General features: G+C 48.8%; 1 protein-coding gene across 1 annotated transcript; it reads left to right on the forward strand.

The window, feature by feature from the left end:
• The first annotated feature begins 10636 nt into the window (after positions 1-10636).
• LOC119328234 lies at positions 10637-14772 on the forward strand. Its single transcript, XM_037601247.1, has 6 exons — positions 10637-10715; positions 11160-11292; positions 11553-11656; positions 12337-12481; positions 12568-12708; positions 12797-14772. The coding sequence occupies exons 1-6, from the start codon at positions 10675-10677 to the stop codon at positions 14360-14362; spliced, it is 2130 nt and encodes a 709-aa protein (XP_037457144.1). The 5' UTR covers positions 10637-10674; the 3' UTR covers positions 14363-14772.
• The last annotated feature ends 3664 nt before the right edge of the window (positions 14773-18436 follow it).

Below are 18436 nucleotides of genomic sequence, written 5' to 3' on the forward strand. Positions count from 1 at the left end.
GCTTTCGGCCGCGTACGCAACGTGCAGGTGTGCTATGGGCGATGGGCCCAGACCCCTGTGCGCTTAGGTTTAGACCGGCGTGCTGGCCTCTCTATTTTGCCTAGGTGGGGCTGCGACGTGTTGATCTTCCGAGGCCGGGCATGACCCAGAAAAGTGTGTCCGGCCAAATGGGATCGAGCGTGTTGGGCTATGTGGTGCACCCCTGCAGGGAAGTTAATCTATTCGAATAGCCGTGATCTTCGGTAACAGGACGACTTGGAGTTGTACCTTGACCTTATGACAACTAGAACCGGATACTTAATAAAACACACCCTTCCAAGTTCCACAGACAACCCGGTGATCGCTTTTCCGCAGGGCGACGAGGAGAGGATCGCCGGGTAGGATTATGCTATGCGATGCTACTTGAAGTTGCTACTTGGAGATGCTACTTGGATGACTTCAATCTACTCTCTTCTACTTGCTGCAAGATGGAGGCTGCCAGAAGCGTAGTCTTCGATAGGACTAGCTATCCCCCTCTTATTCTGGCATTCTGCAGTTCAGTCCACTGATATGGCCTCCTTACACATATACCCATGCATATGTAGTGTAGTTCCTTGCTTGCGAGTACTTTGGATGAGTACTCACGGTTGCTATTCTCCCTCTTTTTCCCCTTTCCCTTCTACCTGGTTGTCGCAGCCAGATGCTGGAGCCCTGGAGCCAGACGTCACCGTCGACGACGACCCCTACTACACTGGAGGTGCCTACTACTACGTGCAGCCTGCTGACGACGACCTGGAGTAGTTAGGAGGATCCCAGGCAGGAGGCCTGCGCCTCTTTCGATCTGTATCCCAGTTTGTGCTAGCCATCTTATGGCAACTTGTTTAACTTATGTCTGTACTCAGATATTGTTGCTTCCGCTGACTCGTCTATGATCGAGCACTGGTACTCGAGCCCTCGAGGCCCCTGGCTTGTATTATGATGCTTGTATGACTTATTTTATTTGTAGAGTTGTGTTGTGATATCTTCCCGTGAGTCCCTGATCTTGATCGTACACATTTGCGTGCATGATTAGTGTACGATTGAATCGGGGGCGTCACATAAAGATTTATATATAGGAAGTCCTGTTTCGGCCATCGGGACAAGTTTCGGGGACATCGGTATTGTACCGGGACCACCGGAAGGGTCCCGGGGGCCCACCGGGTGGGGCCACCTGCCCCGGGGGGCCACATGGGCTGTGGGGGGTGCGCCTTGGCCTACATGGGCCAAGGGCACCAGCCCCAAGAGGCCCATGCGCCTAGGGAACCCTAGAGGGAAGAGTCCTCAAGGGGGAAGGCACCTCCGAGGTGCCTTGGGGAGGATGGACTCCTCCCCCCCTCTTGGCCGCCGCACCAGATGCCATCTGGAGGCTGGCCGCCGCCCCTTTGGGGTGGGAAACCCTAAAGGGGGCGCAGCCCTCCCCTTCCCCTATATATATGAGGCCTAGGGGCTGCCCATAACACATGATTTGATCTCTCGTTGGTGCAGCCCTGCCCCTCTCCCTCCTCCTCTTCTCCCATGGTGCTTGGCGAAGCCCTGCGGGATTGCCACGCTCCTCCACCACCACCACGCCGTTGTGCTGCTGTTGGATGGAGTCTTCCTCAACCTCTCCCTCTCTCCTTGCTGGATCAAGGCGTGGGAGACGTCACCGGGCTGTACGTGTGTTGAACTCGGAGGTGCCGTCCGTTCGGCACTTGATCATCGGTGATCTGAATCACGACGAGTACGACTCCATCAACCCCGTTCACTTGAACGCTTCCGCTTAGCGATCTACAAGGGTATGTAGATGCACTCCCCTTTCTACTTGTTGCTGGTCTCTCCATAGATAGATCTTGGTGTTACGTAGGAAATTTTTTGAATTTCTGCTACGTTCCCCAACAACTAGGCCGTGTCCGATCATCACGTGAGACGGACTAGTCAACGTCGGTGAACATCTTCATGTCGATCGTATCTTCTATACGACTCATGCTCGACCTTTCGGTCTTCTGTGTTCCGAGGCCATGTCTGTACATGCTAGGCTCGTCAAGTAAACCTAAGTGTTTTGCATGTGTAAATCTGTCTTACACCCGTTGTATGTGAACGTTAGAATCTATCACACCCGATCATCACGTGGTGCTTCGAAACAACGAACTGTCGCAACGGTGCACAGTTAGGGGGAACACTTTTCTTGAAATTATTATGAGGGATCATCTTATTTACTACTGTCGTTCTAAGTAAACAAGATGCAAAAACATGATAAACATCACATGCAATCAAATAATAATAGTGACATGATATGGCCAATATCACATAGCTCCTTTGATCTCCATCTTGGGGCTCCATGATCATCTTGTCACCGGCATGACACCATGATCTCCATCATCATGATCTCCATCATCGTGTCTCCATGAATTTTCTCGCCAACTATTACTTCTACTACTATGGGTAACACGTTTAGCAATAAAGTAAAGTAATTTACATGGCGTTTCTCAATGACACGCATGTCATACAAAAAATAAAGACAACTCCTATGGCTCCTGCCGGTTGTCATACTCATCGACATGCAAGTCGTGATTCCTATTACAGTAGCATGAACATCTCATACATCACATATATATCATTCATCATTCATCACAACTTTGGCCATATCATATCACAAAGCACTTGCTGCAAAAACAAGTTAGACGTCCTCTAATTGTTGTTGCAAGTTTTACGTGGGTGAAGTAGGGTTCTAGCAAGAACGTTTTCTTACCTACGTGAAAGCCACAACGTGATTTGTCAACTTCTATTTACCCTTCATAAGGACCCTTTTCATCGAATCTGCTCCAACTAAAGTGGGAGAGACAGACACCCGCCAGCCACCTTATGCAACTAGTGCATGTTAGTCAGTGGAACCGGTCTCACGTAAGCGTACGTGTAAGGTTGGTCCGGGCCGCTTCATCCCACAATACCGTTGAAGCAAGATAACACTAGTAGCGGCAAGAAAGTTGACAACATCTACGCCCACAACAAATTGTGTTCTACTCGTGCAAAAGGAACTACGCATAGACCTAGCTCATGATGCCACTGTTGGGGAACGTTGCAGAAAACAAAAAATTTCCTACGGTTTCACCAAGATCCATCTAGGAGTTCATCTAGCAACGAGTGATTGGATTGCATCTACATACCTTTGTAGATCACGCGCGGAAGCGTTCAAAGAACGGGGATGAGGAAGGCGTACTCGACGTGATCCAAATCACCGGAGATCCTAGCGCCGAACGGACGGCACCTCCGCGTTCAACACACGTACGGTCAGCGTAATGTCTCCTCCTTCTTGATCCAGCAAGGGGGAAGGAGAGGTTGAGGAAGATGGCTCCAGCAGCAGCACGACGGCGTGGTGGTGATGGAGCTGCAGTACTCCGGCAGGGCTTCGCTAAGCACTATGGAGGAGGAGGATGTGTTGGAGAGGGAGAGGGAGGCACCAAAGATGTGTTATGAGAGGCCCTCCTTACCCCACTATATATAGGGAGTCCAAGGGGGGGGGGGGCGCCGGCCCTAGGAGATCCAATCTCCTAGGGGGGTGCGGCCAAGGGGGGGAATCCTTCCTCCCCAAGGCACCTAGGAGGTGCCTTCCCCCTTTGGGACTCTTCCCTTCTTGAACCCTAGGCGCATGGGCTTCTTGGGGCTGGTGCCCTTGGCCCATATAGGCCAAGGCGCACCCCCTACAGCCCATGTGGCCCCCGGGGCAGGTGGCCCCACCCGGTGGACCCCCGGGACCCTTCCGGTGGTCCCGGTACAATACCGGTGACCCCGAAACTTGTCCCGATGCCCGAAATAGCACTTCCTATATATAATTCTTTACCTCTGGACCATTCCGGAACTCCTCGTGACATCCGGGATCTCATCTGGGACTCCGAACAACATTCGGGTTACTGCATATACATATCCCTACAACCCTAGCGTCACCGAACCTTAAGTGTGTAGACCCTACGGGTTCGGGAGACATGTAGACATGACCGAGACGACTCTCCGGTCAATAACCAACAGCGGGATCTGGATACCCATGTTGGCTCCCACATGCTCCTCGATGATCTCATCGGATGAACCACGATGTCGAGGATTCAAGCAACCCCGTATACAATTCCCTTTGTCAATCGGTATGTTACTTGCCCGAAATTCGATCGTCGGTATCCCAATACATCGTTCAATCTCGTTACCGGCAAGTCACTTTACTCGTACCGTAATGCATGATCCCGTGACCAGACACTTGGTCAGTTTGAGCTCATTATGATGATGCATTACCGAGTGGGCCCAGTGATACCTCTCCGTCATACGGAGTGACAAATCCCAGTCTTGATCCGTGTCAACCCAACAGACACTTTTGGAGATACCCGTAGTATACCTTTATAGTCACCCAGTTACGTTGTGACGTTTGGTACACCCAAAGCACTCCTACGGTATCCGGGAGTTACACGATCTCATGGTCCAAGGAAAAGATACTTTGACATTGGAAAACTCTAGCAAACGAACTATATGACCTTGTGCTATGTTTAGGATTGGGTCTTGTCCATCACATCATTCTCCTAATGATGTGATCTCGTTATCAATGACATCCAATGTCCATAGTCAGAAAACCATGACTATCTGTTGATCAACGAGCTAGTCAACTAGAGGCTTACTAGGGACATGTTGGTGTCTATTATTCACACATGTATTACGATTTCCGGATAACACAATTATCGCATGAATAAAGACAATTATCATGAACAAGGAAATATAATAATAATGCTTTTATTATTGCCTCTAGGGCATATTTCCAACAGGCCTTCCCAGAATTTTCAGTGCTCAATGGGAACCCGAGGCATTCGGACCATCGGCCGGTGATTGTATGTACTGAAGGAAGTGCTCGGGGTGTGCTTAAGGGTGATAGAAGTTTCCGGTTTCAGGCTTGGTGGCTTCAGGAGGAGGGGTGCAGGGAGGTGGTGAAGGCAGCATGGGAGGAGGGTACCACGGGTGGGGGGGGATGTGAGCCATGGAATGCAAACCATTGCGGGATCATTACGAAGATGGCAGAGGGATGTAGTGGGCGAACTCGAAGGTAGATTGAAGACGGCCAGAAGGGATCTGGAAGAATGCATGTGTGCCCCTATTAGTGGGGAGAAAATACAAGAGGAGGCAGCTTTGAAGTGTGTGGTGGAAGACTTGGAGGAGAAGAAAAACACAAAAGCAAAGCAATATTCCAGGGTCTCTTGGTTAAAGGACGACAATAGGAACACGCGGTATTTCATGGCATTCGCCTCGGCCAGGAAGAAGATGAATAGAATCAAGGAGTTGAAGAAGGAGGATGGAACGATGGTGAAGGAAGGGGAGGAGCTCTCTAAGTATGTCTGTTCGTTTTTTCAGGAGCTCTTCACGTCCAACATGGGTAACCGGCTCGATGAGCTGATTGCTAAGGTCGAACCCCGAGTCACAGAGCCCATGCATGCCATTTTAGATGCTGAGTTTACACGGGAGGAGGTGAAGGCGGCCCTTGACCACATTGGTGATCTCAAAGCGCCGAGACCAGACGGTATGCCCTTAGTTGTGTATAAACGGCACTGGGACTTCATGGGGGATAAAGTGGTGAGCGAGGTTATTAGTGTACTGAATGGAGGGCCGATACCAGAAGGGTGGAATGATACGGTGGTGGTGCTCATCCCGAAGGTAAAGAGCCCGAGTCGTATCAAGGATCTCCGCCCGATCAGTCTTTGCAACATTATCTACAAGCTAGTGTCAAAGGTGATAGCTAACAGACTCAAGATAGTCCTTCCAAATATCATTTCAGAGAACCAAAGCACATTTGTGCCGGGGAGGCTTATCACAGATAATGTGCTTATTGCGTACGAGCTGTCACACTACTTGCTGAACAAGAGGGGAGGGAAGGAAGGGATTGCTGCCGTTAAAGCTGACATGAGCAAAGCTTACGATCGGGTTGAATGGAACTTTTTAGCTGCGATGCTGTGTAAATTGGGCTTCAAACAACATTGGGTTGATCTGATCATGAAGTGTGTAACCTCGGTGAAATACCAGATAAAGGTTAATGGCGCCCTTACCCAGCAGTTCAGTCCGTCGAGAGGGCTGCGGCAGGGAGATCCGGCGTCCCCATATTTATTTGCTATATGTGCAGAGGGCTTGTCAGCTCTCCTTCACGCGGGCAAACGGACTAGGCTGATTAGTGGGATCAAAATTTGCAGCAGGGCCCCGGTGGTGTCACACCTCTTCTTTGCAGATGATTCGATGTTGCTCATGAAGGCAACTCAGGAGGAGGCAGAGGCTATGAGGAACATTCTCGAGCTGTATGAAAACTGTTCGGGGCAATGTATTAACACTGAAAAATTGGCTGTGATGTTCAGCCCCAATACTTCAGCATGTGACAGAGTTTGAGTGAAAGAGGCCTTGCAGATTGGGAGCGAAAACTGGAATGAGAAATACCTTGGGCTGCCTGTACATGTTGGGAAATCTAAGATGAAAGCCTTTGCTTATCTCAAAGGTGCCATGGCCAGGCGCATGTACGGGTGGTTAGAGAAGTTGATAGCGAAGACGGGGAAAGAAACTTTGGTGAAAGCTGTTGCTCAAGCGATTCCAACTTTTGCCATGTCTTGTTTCTATCTCACTAAATCTTTCTGCCAAGAACTGAGCTCGCTTATGGGGTCCTACTGGTGGAGGCAGCAGGACAAGGAGAACACCATCCACTGGATTAGCTGGGATAAACTAACAAAATCAAAAGCCCAAGGTGGATTAGGTTTCAGAGATATGCATGGGTTCAATATTGCTATGTTGTCAAAGCAGATCTGGAGGATGATTGAGCACCCGGACTCTCTTTGTGCCCAAATCCTGAAAGCAAAGTACTTCCCGGACAGCCATGTGCTTCAAGCGGAGCCAAAGGATGGCATCTCCTATTCTTGGCGAAGCCTTTTACATGGTTTGCAGCTAGTGCGAGAGGGTTATGTGTGGTGTGTTGGCGACGACACGAGTATCAAGCTCTGGACTGAGCCTTGGCTGCCGCGGCCGTGGGCGAAGACAGTTATGACGCCACGAGGGGGAACATATTAGAGTATGTCAGTGACCTGATCAGTCCTATAACAGGTAGTTGGGATGAACAACTTGTTCGGGACACCTTCTGGAATGTTGATGCCGAGTGTATCCTGCAAATACCAGTCCGGGAGGGGGTGCAAGACTTCATTGCATGGCAGTTCGACCCCAAAGGCCTACATTCGGTTAAAAGCGCATACAAACTACACACGCAGCTGGAGAGGATGGCAAAAGATGGAGGAGCAGGCAGTAGCACTACAGCGCTGGGTAACTTGGATGTGTGCCAAGATGATTCCTGAAAACGAATTTGGAAGCTCCCCTGCCCCGGGAACGTCCAAATGTTTGCATGGCGTGTTAGACATGAGTCTTTGGCGCTGCGGACAAACTTGGCAAGGAGGGGTGTACCGATTGAAGATACAGCTTGCTTATTCTGTGGACGAGCAGCCGAGGATGGAGCTCACCTATTCATAAAATGTAAGGTTGTGAAACAGGTGTGGCGGGACCTGGCCTTGGAAGAAGAAAGGATGAAGATGGAGGAGATAACATCAGTTCATGAGATGATGGATCATTTGTGGAGGATTGATGAGCAGAAAAGAATATGCATTATTACCGCCTGGTGGCTGTGGTGGAGTAACCGGAATAAGCTCAGGGAGGGCGAGCTCCCCTGGTTCGCGGAGGAGGTTGCAAGGCGCACTCGCAGCTACACTTTAGAATACCAACAAGTCTTCTCCAAAAAATCTGAGAAACAGTGTGATGACAAGTGGAGGCCGCCTCAGGAGGACATGATCAAGATAAATGTTGATGGCTCGTTTGTGCCAGGTGAACAACACGCGGGTTGGGGTGTAGTGGCGAGAGACTCGGAAGGTACTGTCATTTGTGCTCGCGCAGGTCGTCAGGAGCATGTAGGAGACCCTTTCGGTGCAAAGGTCAATGCCATGGCTCACGGTGTTGCACTGGCGGCGGAACTTGGTATGTTGAGGGTGATCTTCGAGACCGATTCCCAGCTTGTTGCGGATGCAATGGACCTGAGAAGGGCAGACTCGTCGGCTTACTCGGCTGTCATCGAAGATATCAAACTACAGCTGAAACTTTGGTTTTCTCATCATGTAATAGTGTCATGTAGGAGAGGGGCAAATTCTGTTGCCCACGAACTTGCTAGTTTGGGTCGCTTGTGCGAGGCTGATCACTCGATGGAGTGGGACTATGATGTACCTGCCACGCTTGTGGCTTCTGTCCAGGGCGATTTGCCCGGACACCGTTAATGTTAAAGCTATGCTTTACTTCAAAAAAAAGGCAAAACTATTTTTATGGTGATTACAAAAACAAATTAATGGTGTTTTTTATTACTTCCTCTCTCTCTCTCAGTTACAAGGCGTGCGCGCGTACCCCTAGGTCGTCAACTTAACTAACCTAATAAAAGTCATATATTACAAAAGGTATACTACCATTATAAACTTCAGATGTTCTATTTCCAAATAGTATAATTTTTGTGTTATATAGTTTATATTACGGTGATAAAATTGGCAATCTAGGGGTACGCGCACGCCTTGTAAACTGAAACGGAGGGAGTAGGAACATAGATTCTGTTGTGCAGAAGAACATGTTGGAATGTCGGTCAGTTGACCTGCAGTTTTTTTTGGCGGGGAGTTGACCTACGCTTATTTGTGGAGAATTATCGGAACTGCTCGCCAGGTGCCCCCTGGAAGACATAATGCTCAGGACATATATACTTTGGAGAAATTTCATACCCTCCGGAGAATAAAGAATTTTGGATAATTCCATTATTGTTTTTCTTGAGTTGATGTTTCCATTATATTTAGAAATATGTTTTTACATACCTTATATGGTTTGTGGGACTGAGCACATGACTTTTCGTATGATCAATGTTGTGTGCAACTTCAAAAGAAGACTCTCATTCGATACAACATCGTTGTAATTTCATTTGAAGGACAACTATACCATGCACCCAGTCCTTAAAAAACATGGTTATTTTTGTGGCACAACCAAACATCATCCATTATACATTCATGTATAGTGCTACAGTCATCATCTTGACCTGGATCTTGGGATAATTGTGCCACCCATGACTCCCCTAACTCATTGTGGTGTACTCCGGAGCTAGCCCATGGCGTGCAACCACCAAAACTATAATCGAGTGTGGCATCCATCAAGGCCACGACTGGAATGGAGCAACCGTTCTAACCATCTCCAAAGGGGATGAGACTTGCCAACAGGGGTATCAAAGCAAAACCTAATAGATGTCTATATAAAGAGATTATATGATGCACTAAAATTTGCTCTAAGAATATACTATTATTTTATAAGAAGTTTGCAAGTAATAATGCTCAGATATTAGAAGGACCGTCCATATCATAGTTGTCTATATCTTTTGGTAAAGACTAGTCATTTTTTGTCGAACATGAGATCTTTGTGCAACGTCTCTTCACGTACATACACCATCACGTGCACGGACCACATGGATGTGCCCTCCTCAACATGTTGATGCAATCATTATCTTTTCGTTATATCAAAATTAGTGTTTTCTAACTTCATGGAATGTTATATCTCCATACAATGTCCTTGTTTGGTTTTTGGTGATACAAGATGAGAGCATGTACATACACCATCACACACAAGCACTTTGCGGACCTCCCCCCATCCCCCCACCCTTCACTTTTTTTGAACACCCCCAACCCTTGTTAACGTTAACGAGATGATGTAAATATCATTTTTAGACTATTTCAAAATTAATGTTTTTCAACCATTCTTTGTGGAACGTTATATCATCAGGCAATGTTTCTTTCTGTTTCTGCAATTACAAAACGCAAACCCAGGCATACACCTTCACACACATGGCGCACGCAAATGCAACCCCATCATCAGGGGGTGCAAATTTTATCCTTTAAATCACACTGAATTAATAATTTCTAACCATACCGCAGAAAGAACAAGCTAAATTAATACAAATTATTACTAAACTAGTAAATATCATGAAAATACAACGTCTATCAAAATCACACATTTACATATTTCTTCGCTATGCTTGAATTCCTTAACCTGAAATTTAATAATATATGAAAAACAATAAGTGACATTTGATATAGGGAACAAAGATCAACTAGTAATACTCTGCAACGGGCCGATGATGCTCTGCCAGGGGCTTCCCAAATTTCAAAACCCAGTCTGTTTCTACTTTTCGTTGGGAGCGAGCTTTATCCCGCAGGTTAGTTACGACCCTCCGCCTCGCACCCGATCCCCGCCGTCCATTCCCGATCGCGCGGCCCGCGACGGGCGGAAACCCCGGGCCGCCACCTGGCCGCCCCTCCCGCAAGGCTGACACACGCCTGCGACGCAACAGCCTTTTCTGCAACGAGTTTCCGTTCCCTTCTTCTGTCATCTGTGCAGCCCACCACCGCCACCACCTCCACCTCCACCTCCCCCAACCGCCTCCTCTCGCCGCCTCGCGCGGTAGCTTCTTCCCTCCCCTCCGCCGACCCCGTGATGCTTTGACGCCGCCGTCGCGAGCTCCGCCCGCTGGTCGAGGAGGAGGGAGGGAGGGAGGCGACTCGGGCGGGAGGGGAGGGAGCAGAGGAGGAGCGGACAGGGCCGGGAGAGCGGCGGCGGAGGAAGATGTTCGACGGCCTCATCAACTCCAAGTTCTACAACCGATGGTACGGGACGAGATTCGCTGCTGGCTAGTTTCGCGTGGGTTCGCCGGGTTCCGGCGAGCTCGTCGGAGTCCTCGGGGCGGGGTTGCTGCTCAGATGGGCGTTTCCTTCGTATTTTCGAGTCCAATCCGGTGTCTCCAGATGCTGCTTGGTTCCTGGGTTGCGCGACCCCGATCGGCGCGGCGTGATGTTCGGGATTTTGTTCCGCTTCGTGCTTCCGAACTCGTCGGGTTCGTGGCCGGTTTCCTCCGCATTTGGAGGCTGTTTTCTCCGGCCGATTCTCTGCTTTGTTTTACTAGAAGGAAAAATATCCTGTGGCGCGCCGAATTTGGGTTCCATCTCCAGTAGCATTTCCGTGCGAGTCGGTTGCGTTAATTTCGCTCCGTTTGGTGTGGTGCTGGATTAATTTGGCCAACTGACTGCTTGGTTGCTGAACAATGTGTGCAGCAAGCACGCCTTCAAATGCACCCGGACGCGGCTGGTCGTCATACGGCGGAAGAAGCAGGCCATGATCGGGTTCCTCAAGAAGGACGTCGCCGACCTCCTCACCAACGGCCTCGACATCCATGCCTTCGGACGGGTAAGATGTTTTTCCAGGTGTCTCTCCCTTGCCCAGCATTTTCACTGCTGAAGTACATTGCTCAGGATTGGTACGAACTACGAATGCTTCTGGTTCAGGCCGAATCAGAGAATGTTTTTGCGCTCTGGCCCCCTTCCCCAGAGGAAAAATTGGCAAAAGTTCTACTGATTGGTGGTCAAGTTCTAGTCAGTTTACTAGAGGAAAAATCTGAGACTGTGATGACTGAATGTTGTAGTTTTGTTTCCTGTCTCTGCTTCCAGATGGATGCGCTGATAATGGAGATGAACCATGCTTCGTGCTACGACATGATTGAACAGTACTGCGATTTCCTTGGAAAACAACTCAACAGCCTGCAGAAACAGAGGTATATATATCTGGTCAACTCAACTCTGCACCCTTAAGTTTGTATTCCTTGGGTCAAAACAGTAGGGAAGGATGTCCCACTATTTCTGTGGTCAACGGGAAGCAAAGTTTGTTAACGGCCAAGAAAGTTATGCATCCCAACTAAACTCTCTCAGTGGGACCCATGTGTGGCATTTTATTAAGGAATCGATTTAGCAGGACTGTAGCATCCACGGTATATGATTCTTCTGATGGTCTAGTTTTTCTTGGATAATAATGGAAGATTACGTCTCAGCATCTGCATCAAGTGAGGCACATATCCAGCTTATGGTCTAGTTTAGTAGTCCACCTTCAGTTGGTGAATATAAAATAGTAAAGGCCAATTGACCTTTTTTTATTTTCAAGAAAGGCCAATTAACCACTACTAGTATGCCTGTGATTGCTTTAGGATAAAATCAGTGTGGCAACAGAGTTTTAAGTCCTTTTTTTTTGTGATGAAACAGAGTTTTAACTCCAAAATACATATCTCTTTGATTCTTTTTATGGTCTATAGTTTAGTGTTATCACAAGCATTTTTTCTGCTGGGAGCTTCAGTTAATGAATGTAACCACTAACAGCATCTTAGGGGTGCAAGCAAACAGGTAGTTTAATAATCTTCATGGTGCAATTCATCATGACACTCGTTGATTTTTGCATCAACAGGGATTGCCCCCAGGAATCCATGGAGGCCGTGTCAACTCTAATTTTTGCTACTGCTCGGTTCCCAGACTTGCCTGAACTGTGCGACTTAAGGCATATATTCACAGAAAGATATGGCGGTTCCCTTGAGCCTTTTGTTAGCCTGGAGGTGCGAGAGATGCTCCAATAATTTATTGTCGTTAAGCTGCCTCGTAGGGTTGTACTTAACCTGATTAATGTTTCTTGTGCCTGCAGTTTATCCGGAAACTTGAGTCTGAATTGTTTACAAATGAGGAAAAGTTTCAAGTAATGCAAAGTATTGCTGAAGAATCCTCAGTTGGTTTTGACATGAGGGCATTGGAAATCAAGTTATGGGCTGCACGGGAGTCTGAGGATGTATGTTTACATGAACTTGCGTAAATGAATTTACTACTCGAACAATGACATGTGTCGTTAACTTGACATCTTGGATTTTGTATTTCAGGATCTTCTTGAAAAGGATTCAATGAACAAGGATGAACCGGCAGTGCCTTTGCCCATCAAGCAGAAGGATGATGGTCGGTTAAATGATAATACTGGAAGGAAGAATTATGATAAATCTCATGGTAAGGAACAATTGGAGAAATCAGTTTCTCCTTTGGACTTGAAAAGAGAGAAGGCTCAAAAAGATGATAATACCAGAAGGCGGCATGCTGACAAAGCTGGCGGCAAGGAACATTTGGAGAAATCAGTATCTCCTCTGCAAACGGAAAGAGAGGAAGCTCAAAGGCGAGTTCAGAAACTGAAGAAAAAAGATCTCCGCCCTTCCGAGAAGGAGCTGATGGAAGCTGTGGAGCTAGATATCAATGGCCTACCGAAACAAGGTTCTGGTTTGGTGAAATTTCCTGAGACAGAAAGCAACAGAATAGTTCCACCAATTGTGAAGCCAAAAGAAACAAAGAAAGAACTTGGTGTCGAAAAAGAGAATAACAGGGGGCTTGGCTATCACCACCGATCACCCATACCTGGCCGTCCTGATTATACCAGAAGACATGCAAACTTAGGGTGCAAAGCTCTTGGCCTGCAGAATCAAGGACCTACTTCACTGAGTCCTACAAGTGGTAAAACTACAAACAGGCCCTCTCCTGGTTCCAATCCGAATGGAGCGAAGGGAAGGAATTGTGATGAAAAAGAAGAGGGCAACAGTTGCTTGCGTGGCAGACCACAACACTTGGAAGATCTTGGACACACGGTGCAAAATGGACAGCAAGCGCCACACAGGGTGGCTAATGTGCAGCCTCCTTATGTCAAACCTAAACTTGGCATGCAGCCTGTGAAGGATGATCCTGCAAAACCAATTGACAGCAACTGCAATATGAGTGAAAGGACAGACCGCTTGGTTGACAAAGATGTGCTTCGGCCTGTTTCTGTTAGAAGGAGGCCAGCAGCACCTGCTTTTGATGAGGCACCTAACGGTGAAAAGGTCACAAGCCAAAAGGGCAACAGTCACAGGATACAACCAAGCAAACACAAGGGTGCTACCGATGGCTATGACCGGAAGGGCAATGGTGTTGGTAATGGCAGGAATGTTGAGAGAACTCCTAGTGGTCGACCAAGTCACTCAGGCATGAGAAACGGAGTTCTGTATGACGATGACTACGATGGATCCATGCAGCAGCCTAAAGCAGGTGAAGCTGAGGCTATTGACTTTGGTAATCTGTTGCCTCGGGCTGCAAACGGTCATCATCGACTCAATAGCAGGAACACTGATGTGCACGGTGGAGATCCTGATGAGGAAGAGAGGATGATGGACAAGCTTTTGATGCATTATAGCAAGAAAGGTTCAGGTACAGATGAAACCAAAACAACAGTAGAAACCAGCAGAACTGCTAACTGTCATGGAAGAGCAGTCTCGCTACCTCATGAATCCGTCAGCCCGGGTGAAGCTGCCAAGGTTCCTGCTCGGTCCACCTCAATGCGGTCAGACTGTCCTGGGGGTGTGCGCGTGCACCCAAAGATGCCGGACTTTGAGGAACTGGCTGCCCGGGTCATGGCCCTGAGGAATGCTTGAGGAGGAGGCACAAAGATTGAATATATTTTGCCTGTGTATACTTTCAGAATTGGAGCTTTCTGACAGTTTCTTTGCCGTGAGTCAGAGCTCACACCCTTTCTGAATTCTGAGACTGAATGGATGTTATGTGCATGTGTTTTCGCCTTCTTCTTTTTTCCAACATTGGTGTATTTTTTCCAGCTTGAGTCATCGCTGCTGGAGTGGGTGGTGCTTGTCTAGATAGGGGGAATTGGTACAGGGGTCAAGAGGATACAGGTGATAGGATTTCGGTTTCGTTCTTTTGGTTCAGTCGATAGCACATTGGTTTTTGATGCATACAGATACACTGCAGACTGCAGTTCCAGATTTTTTTCATTGCTGCATCATGTACTAGTACTTCAGAATTTTTCGATATGTGTAAATTTTGATTATGAAGCCACAGAGATATTCTTTTTAAATGAGGTTTTTGTAGAAATTCTATAGGATAGGATTTGCAAAGGAAAAATTCTTTGAAGCCCTTTGGTTTGTAGGAATGGATTCCTATTTCTATGTAGCATAGGAATCAATCCTTCATGTTTTGGAGGAAAAAAAAACATTAGCCTAGACTTAATGGAAAAAATCCTATCCTATGCATCAAATGACATCTCTTTCTCTATAGGAATTGACATGCATGTTATCTCACTTCCTATGATTGTTCTATTCCTATAAAATTTCTATCCTATGACCAAAGAAGGCCTCAATCTGTATCATGCTTTTTAAATGCCGATCATGGGAACAGAACATTCTCGAAATTCCGAACTTTCGGTTTTCAATCCGGCCAAATAACTGAATTTCAACTCAGACCGTCGACTTGAAATCGACCCTACTTTGATCAGCTCGGCGGCGCGCACGCATACACGGCACGCTGAGAACCTACGAACTGGGGGTGGAGAGCGGAACGCCACCGGGCCCAGATCACAGTGTGGGGGCTATCTAGCAGAGGCAGCTCACCACGCTGACGACGAGACGCGCGATGCAGTCCTCGGCGCCGCCGTCGTCCCTGACGAGCCGCCGCAGCGCCCGGTTCCTCGGGAGCACGCCGGCGCGGTGCAGCACCGTGGCCGCCGCCTCCGCCGGCCGGCCCGCCAGGAACGGCCCCAGGAACCGCGCCGCCGGCCTCAGGAACAGCGGCAGCAGAGACTGCAAAACATGCCAAGAACCCATGGCCACGCGATGAGCAGCATGCATCGAACGAGCGAGGCACACACAGACAGAAGATGAGTGCGTGCTGGCCTGACGCGGTGACGTACCATCGGGCTATCAGGACGGCGCGGCGCCTGGCCGGCTTTGGTTGTTGGATGCGACGGCCGCCGGCGTCAACCGGCGGTGGCAATCGGCAATGGCGATGACCGGCGCGGGAGCAAGTGCTCTGGTTGCCCGGCCGTGGGTGCGCTGCGACCTTGGAGAGGCAGGAGCCTTTTGGGACGTGGGCAGGTGTGCAAGCGTGCGTGCGTGAGGCATGGGGTTCCGAGAGCCCAGAGCCCGGACCGGGCGACGACGAAAACAGTTGGCGCGCGGCGGCACCTGCCGTGCGCCCATCGTTTGGCCGCCACCCGCCGTGGAAATCCCAACGCCGCCGTCCGCATGGGCCTATCTCGGCCGCATGAGCCAGCAGTGCCTCTGTTGCTTCTGCTCCGCGTGGCGCTCTCTTCGGTGCCTTTCCTTTTTGATGGAGCACTGCGCCTGTTGAGAGAGACACCTGTACGTGTGCTTTGCTTCTTGCAATCTTGCCGTCACCAAAGCTACCAAGAGAGTTGGGTTGGGACACATGATCAGTGCTCAGATTAGCCCTGGATCGATTGGTTGTTGCCGTCCACAAGCAAAGTCTCGGCGTGCATGCAGCGTGTTGGTTTAAGTGGTGAACGGTTTAGTGACCAGCGCCGGCAAGCAAGGGATAAGTTAAAGGTGAAAAAGGCAGTCGCTCAGGGGGCGGAAATCCTCAAAAGAACACACAAGAAATGAAATCTTTTATTTATTAAAGAAAATAAATGAAAACCTGCGTACGGACATCATCGAGCGAGCATGTTTGCATGCCAGGGATACGCACTATCACGAGCACGCAAGGAACAAAGCTCAAGCCTTTTTGTTATTTTATTTGTTCTCCTCTTCTTGCTAAGCGTGCGCATATATCCATCCTTTTTTTTGCGCACCGCATATATCCATCCTTAGGCCAACCCCCAACTGATTCCCAATAACCGGTTAGAGGAGTAAGATTAAAACCCGATTTTACTACTCTAACTAGGACCTAGCCGATCCCCAATTGGCGCGACGCCTTGCCGACCTGATTGCTCGCCGTCACCGTGAACGCCGCCGCCCGCCGTTGTCAACTGCCAATGGGAGTCGGCAATGGCAATGGCTGGTGTTGGAGGGAGCGAGCAGTTGTTACCTGTGCGTGTGTTGCAGCCTTGGGACGAAGCAGTGGCGTAGCCAGTCCAATAAATCAGGGTGGTCCATCAATAGAAATATTTACATAAGTTTATTTATTTTCAAAGAAATATTTTTTTACTACACTATATACAAACTATGGGGAAATTGCAGGGTGGTCCATGGACCACCCTGGCCACCCCCTAGCTACGCCACTGGGACGAAGGGTGGCGCAGGAGCCTTGTGGGGCGTGTGATCGATGGGCAGGTGTGCAAGCAAGCAAGCGCGCGTGCATGAGCCATGAGGCGCGACGACGAAAAAAGTTGGTGCGCCGCGGAACCTGCTGCGCGCCGGCCCGCGAAAAAACTTTGCATGCAGTACAAAAAAAAAATCAGTTTTCTTTTTATCTTACTACTCTCTCCGTTCCTAAATACTCCATTCGTCTCAAAAAACTTATCCCAAACTTGTCTCTCAAATGGATGCATCTAGCACTAATTTGGTGCTAGATATATTCATTTGAGGGACAAACTTTTTCAAACGGAGGCATTATAAGTCTTTGTAGAGATTTTACTCTGAACTACATACAAATGTATATAGATGCATTTTAAGTGTGGATTCATTCATTTTATTCCGTATGTAATCCATCTAGTGAAATCTCTACAAAGACTTACATTTAGGAACGGATGCAGTAGTCATGAGGGAGCATGGGAGCTTGGGATCAAAAGAGCACTCTCCGCCTGTGTGCTTTGCTTCTTGGAATCTTGCCGTCACGAAAGCTACGAAAAGATCGAGTTGAGATGAGTACAGAGGGGCCACATGATCAATGCTCAGATTAGCGGTACTAGTATGTAAAAGTATGTTCGCCTCGGATCGATTGATGTTGCCGCCAACAAGCAAAATCTCGCGTGCGTCCGCGTGCAGCGTGTTGTTTTAACTTTTAAGTAAGTGTAGCGAGTGAACAGTTCAGTGACCAGCGCGAGCAAGCAAGGGATACGTACAAGGTGAAAAAGCAGTCGCTCAAGGCACGCCGGGAATCCTCCAAAGAACACAAAAGAAATGAAGATGTGCGTACCAACATCACCGAGCATGCATGTGTTGCACCAGGGATGCCATGTCATCACGAGGACGCAAGGAACAAAAACCTTTTTATTATCTTATATTTACTTCTTCTTCTTCTTCTTCTTCTTCTTCTTCTTAAGCCCATGCATGCATCTCTCTTATAGACCGCCGGGGGGACGGGAGAAGACAAGGTGAACAACATTGCATTCATACGTACACCGTCGCCAATAAGGAGAGGGGAGGAGGGCGGCCGGCCGGCCGAGGATGGGTCTATCAGCATCAGGCGCCATGCAGTGGTGGGATGAGTGGCAGCTGCGCGTCCTCGTGCTGGGCAGCCTCTTCGTCCAGTACCTGCTCTTTTTCTCCTCCGTGGTGCGTAGGCGTGCCCTCCCGTCTTGGTTCAGGCTGTTATTCTGGCTCGCCTACCTAGGCGGCGACGCTCTCGCGATATACGCCCTGGCCACCCTCTTCAACCGCCACAAGCAGCAGGAGCAGCTCGCCGCCGGCCTGGAGGTGTTGTGGGCGCCCGTCCTCCTCATCCACCTCGGGGGGCAGCACCTGATGACCGCCTACAGCATCGAAGACAACGAGCTATGGAGGCGACAAGCCGTCACCATGGTGTCGCAGGCATGG

Source organism: Triticum dicoccoides, chromosome 7A (assembly GCF_002162155.2).
Source record: "Triticum dicoccoides isolate Atlit2015 ecotype Zavitan chromosome 7A, WEW_v2.0, whole genome shotgun sequence".
Lineage (NCBI taxonomy): Eukaryota > Viridiplantae > Streptophyta > Magnoliopsida > Poales > Poaceae > Triticum > Triticum dicoccoides.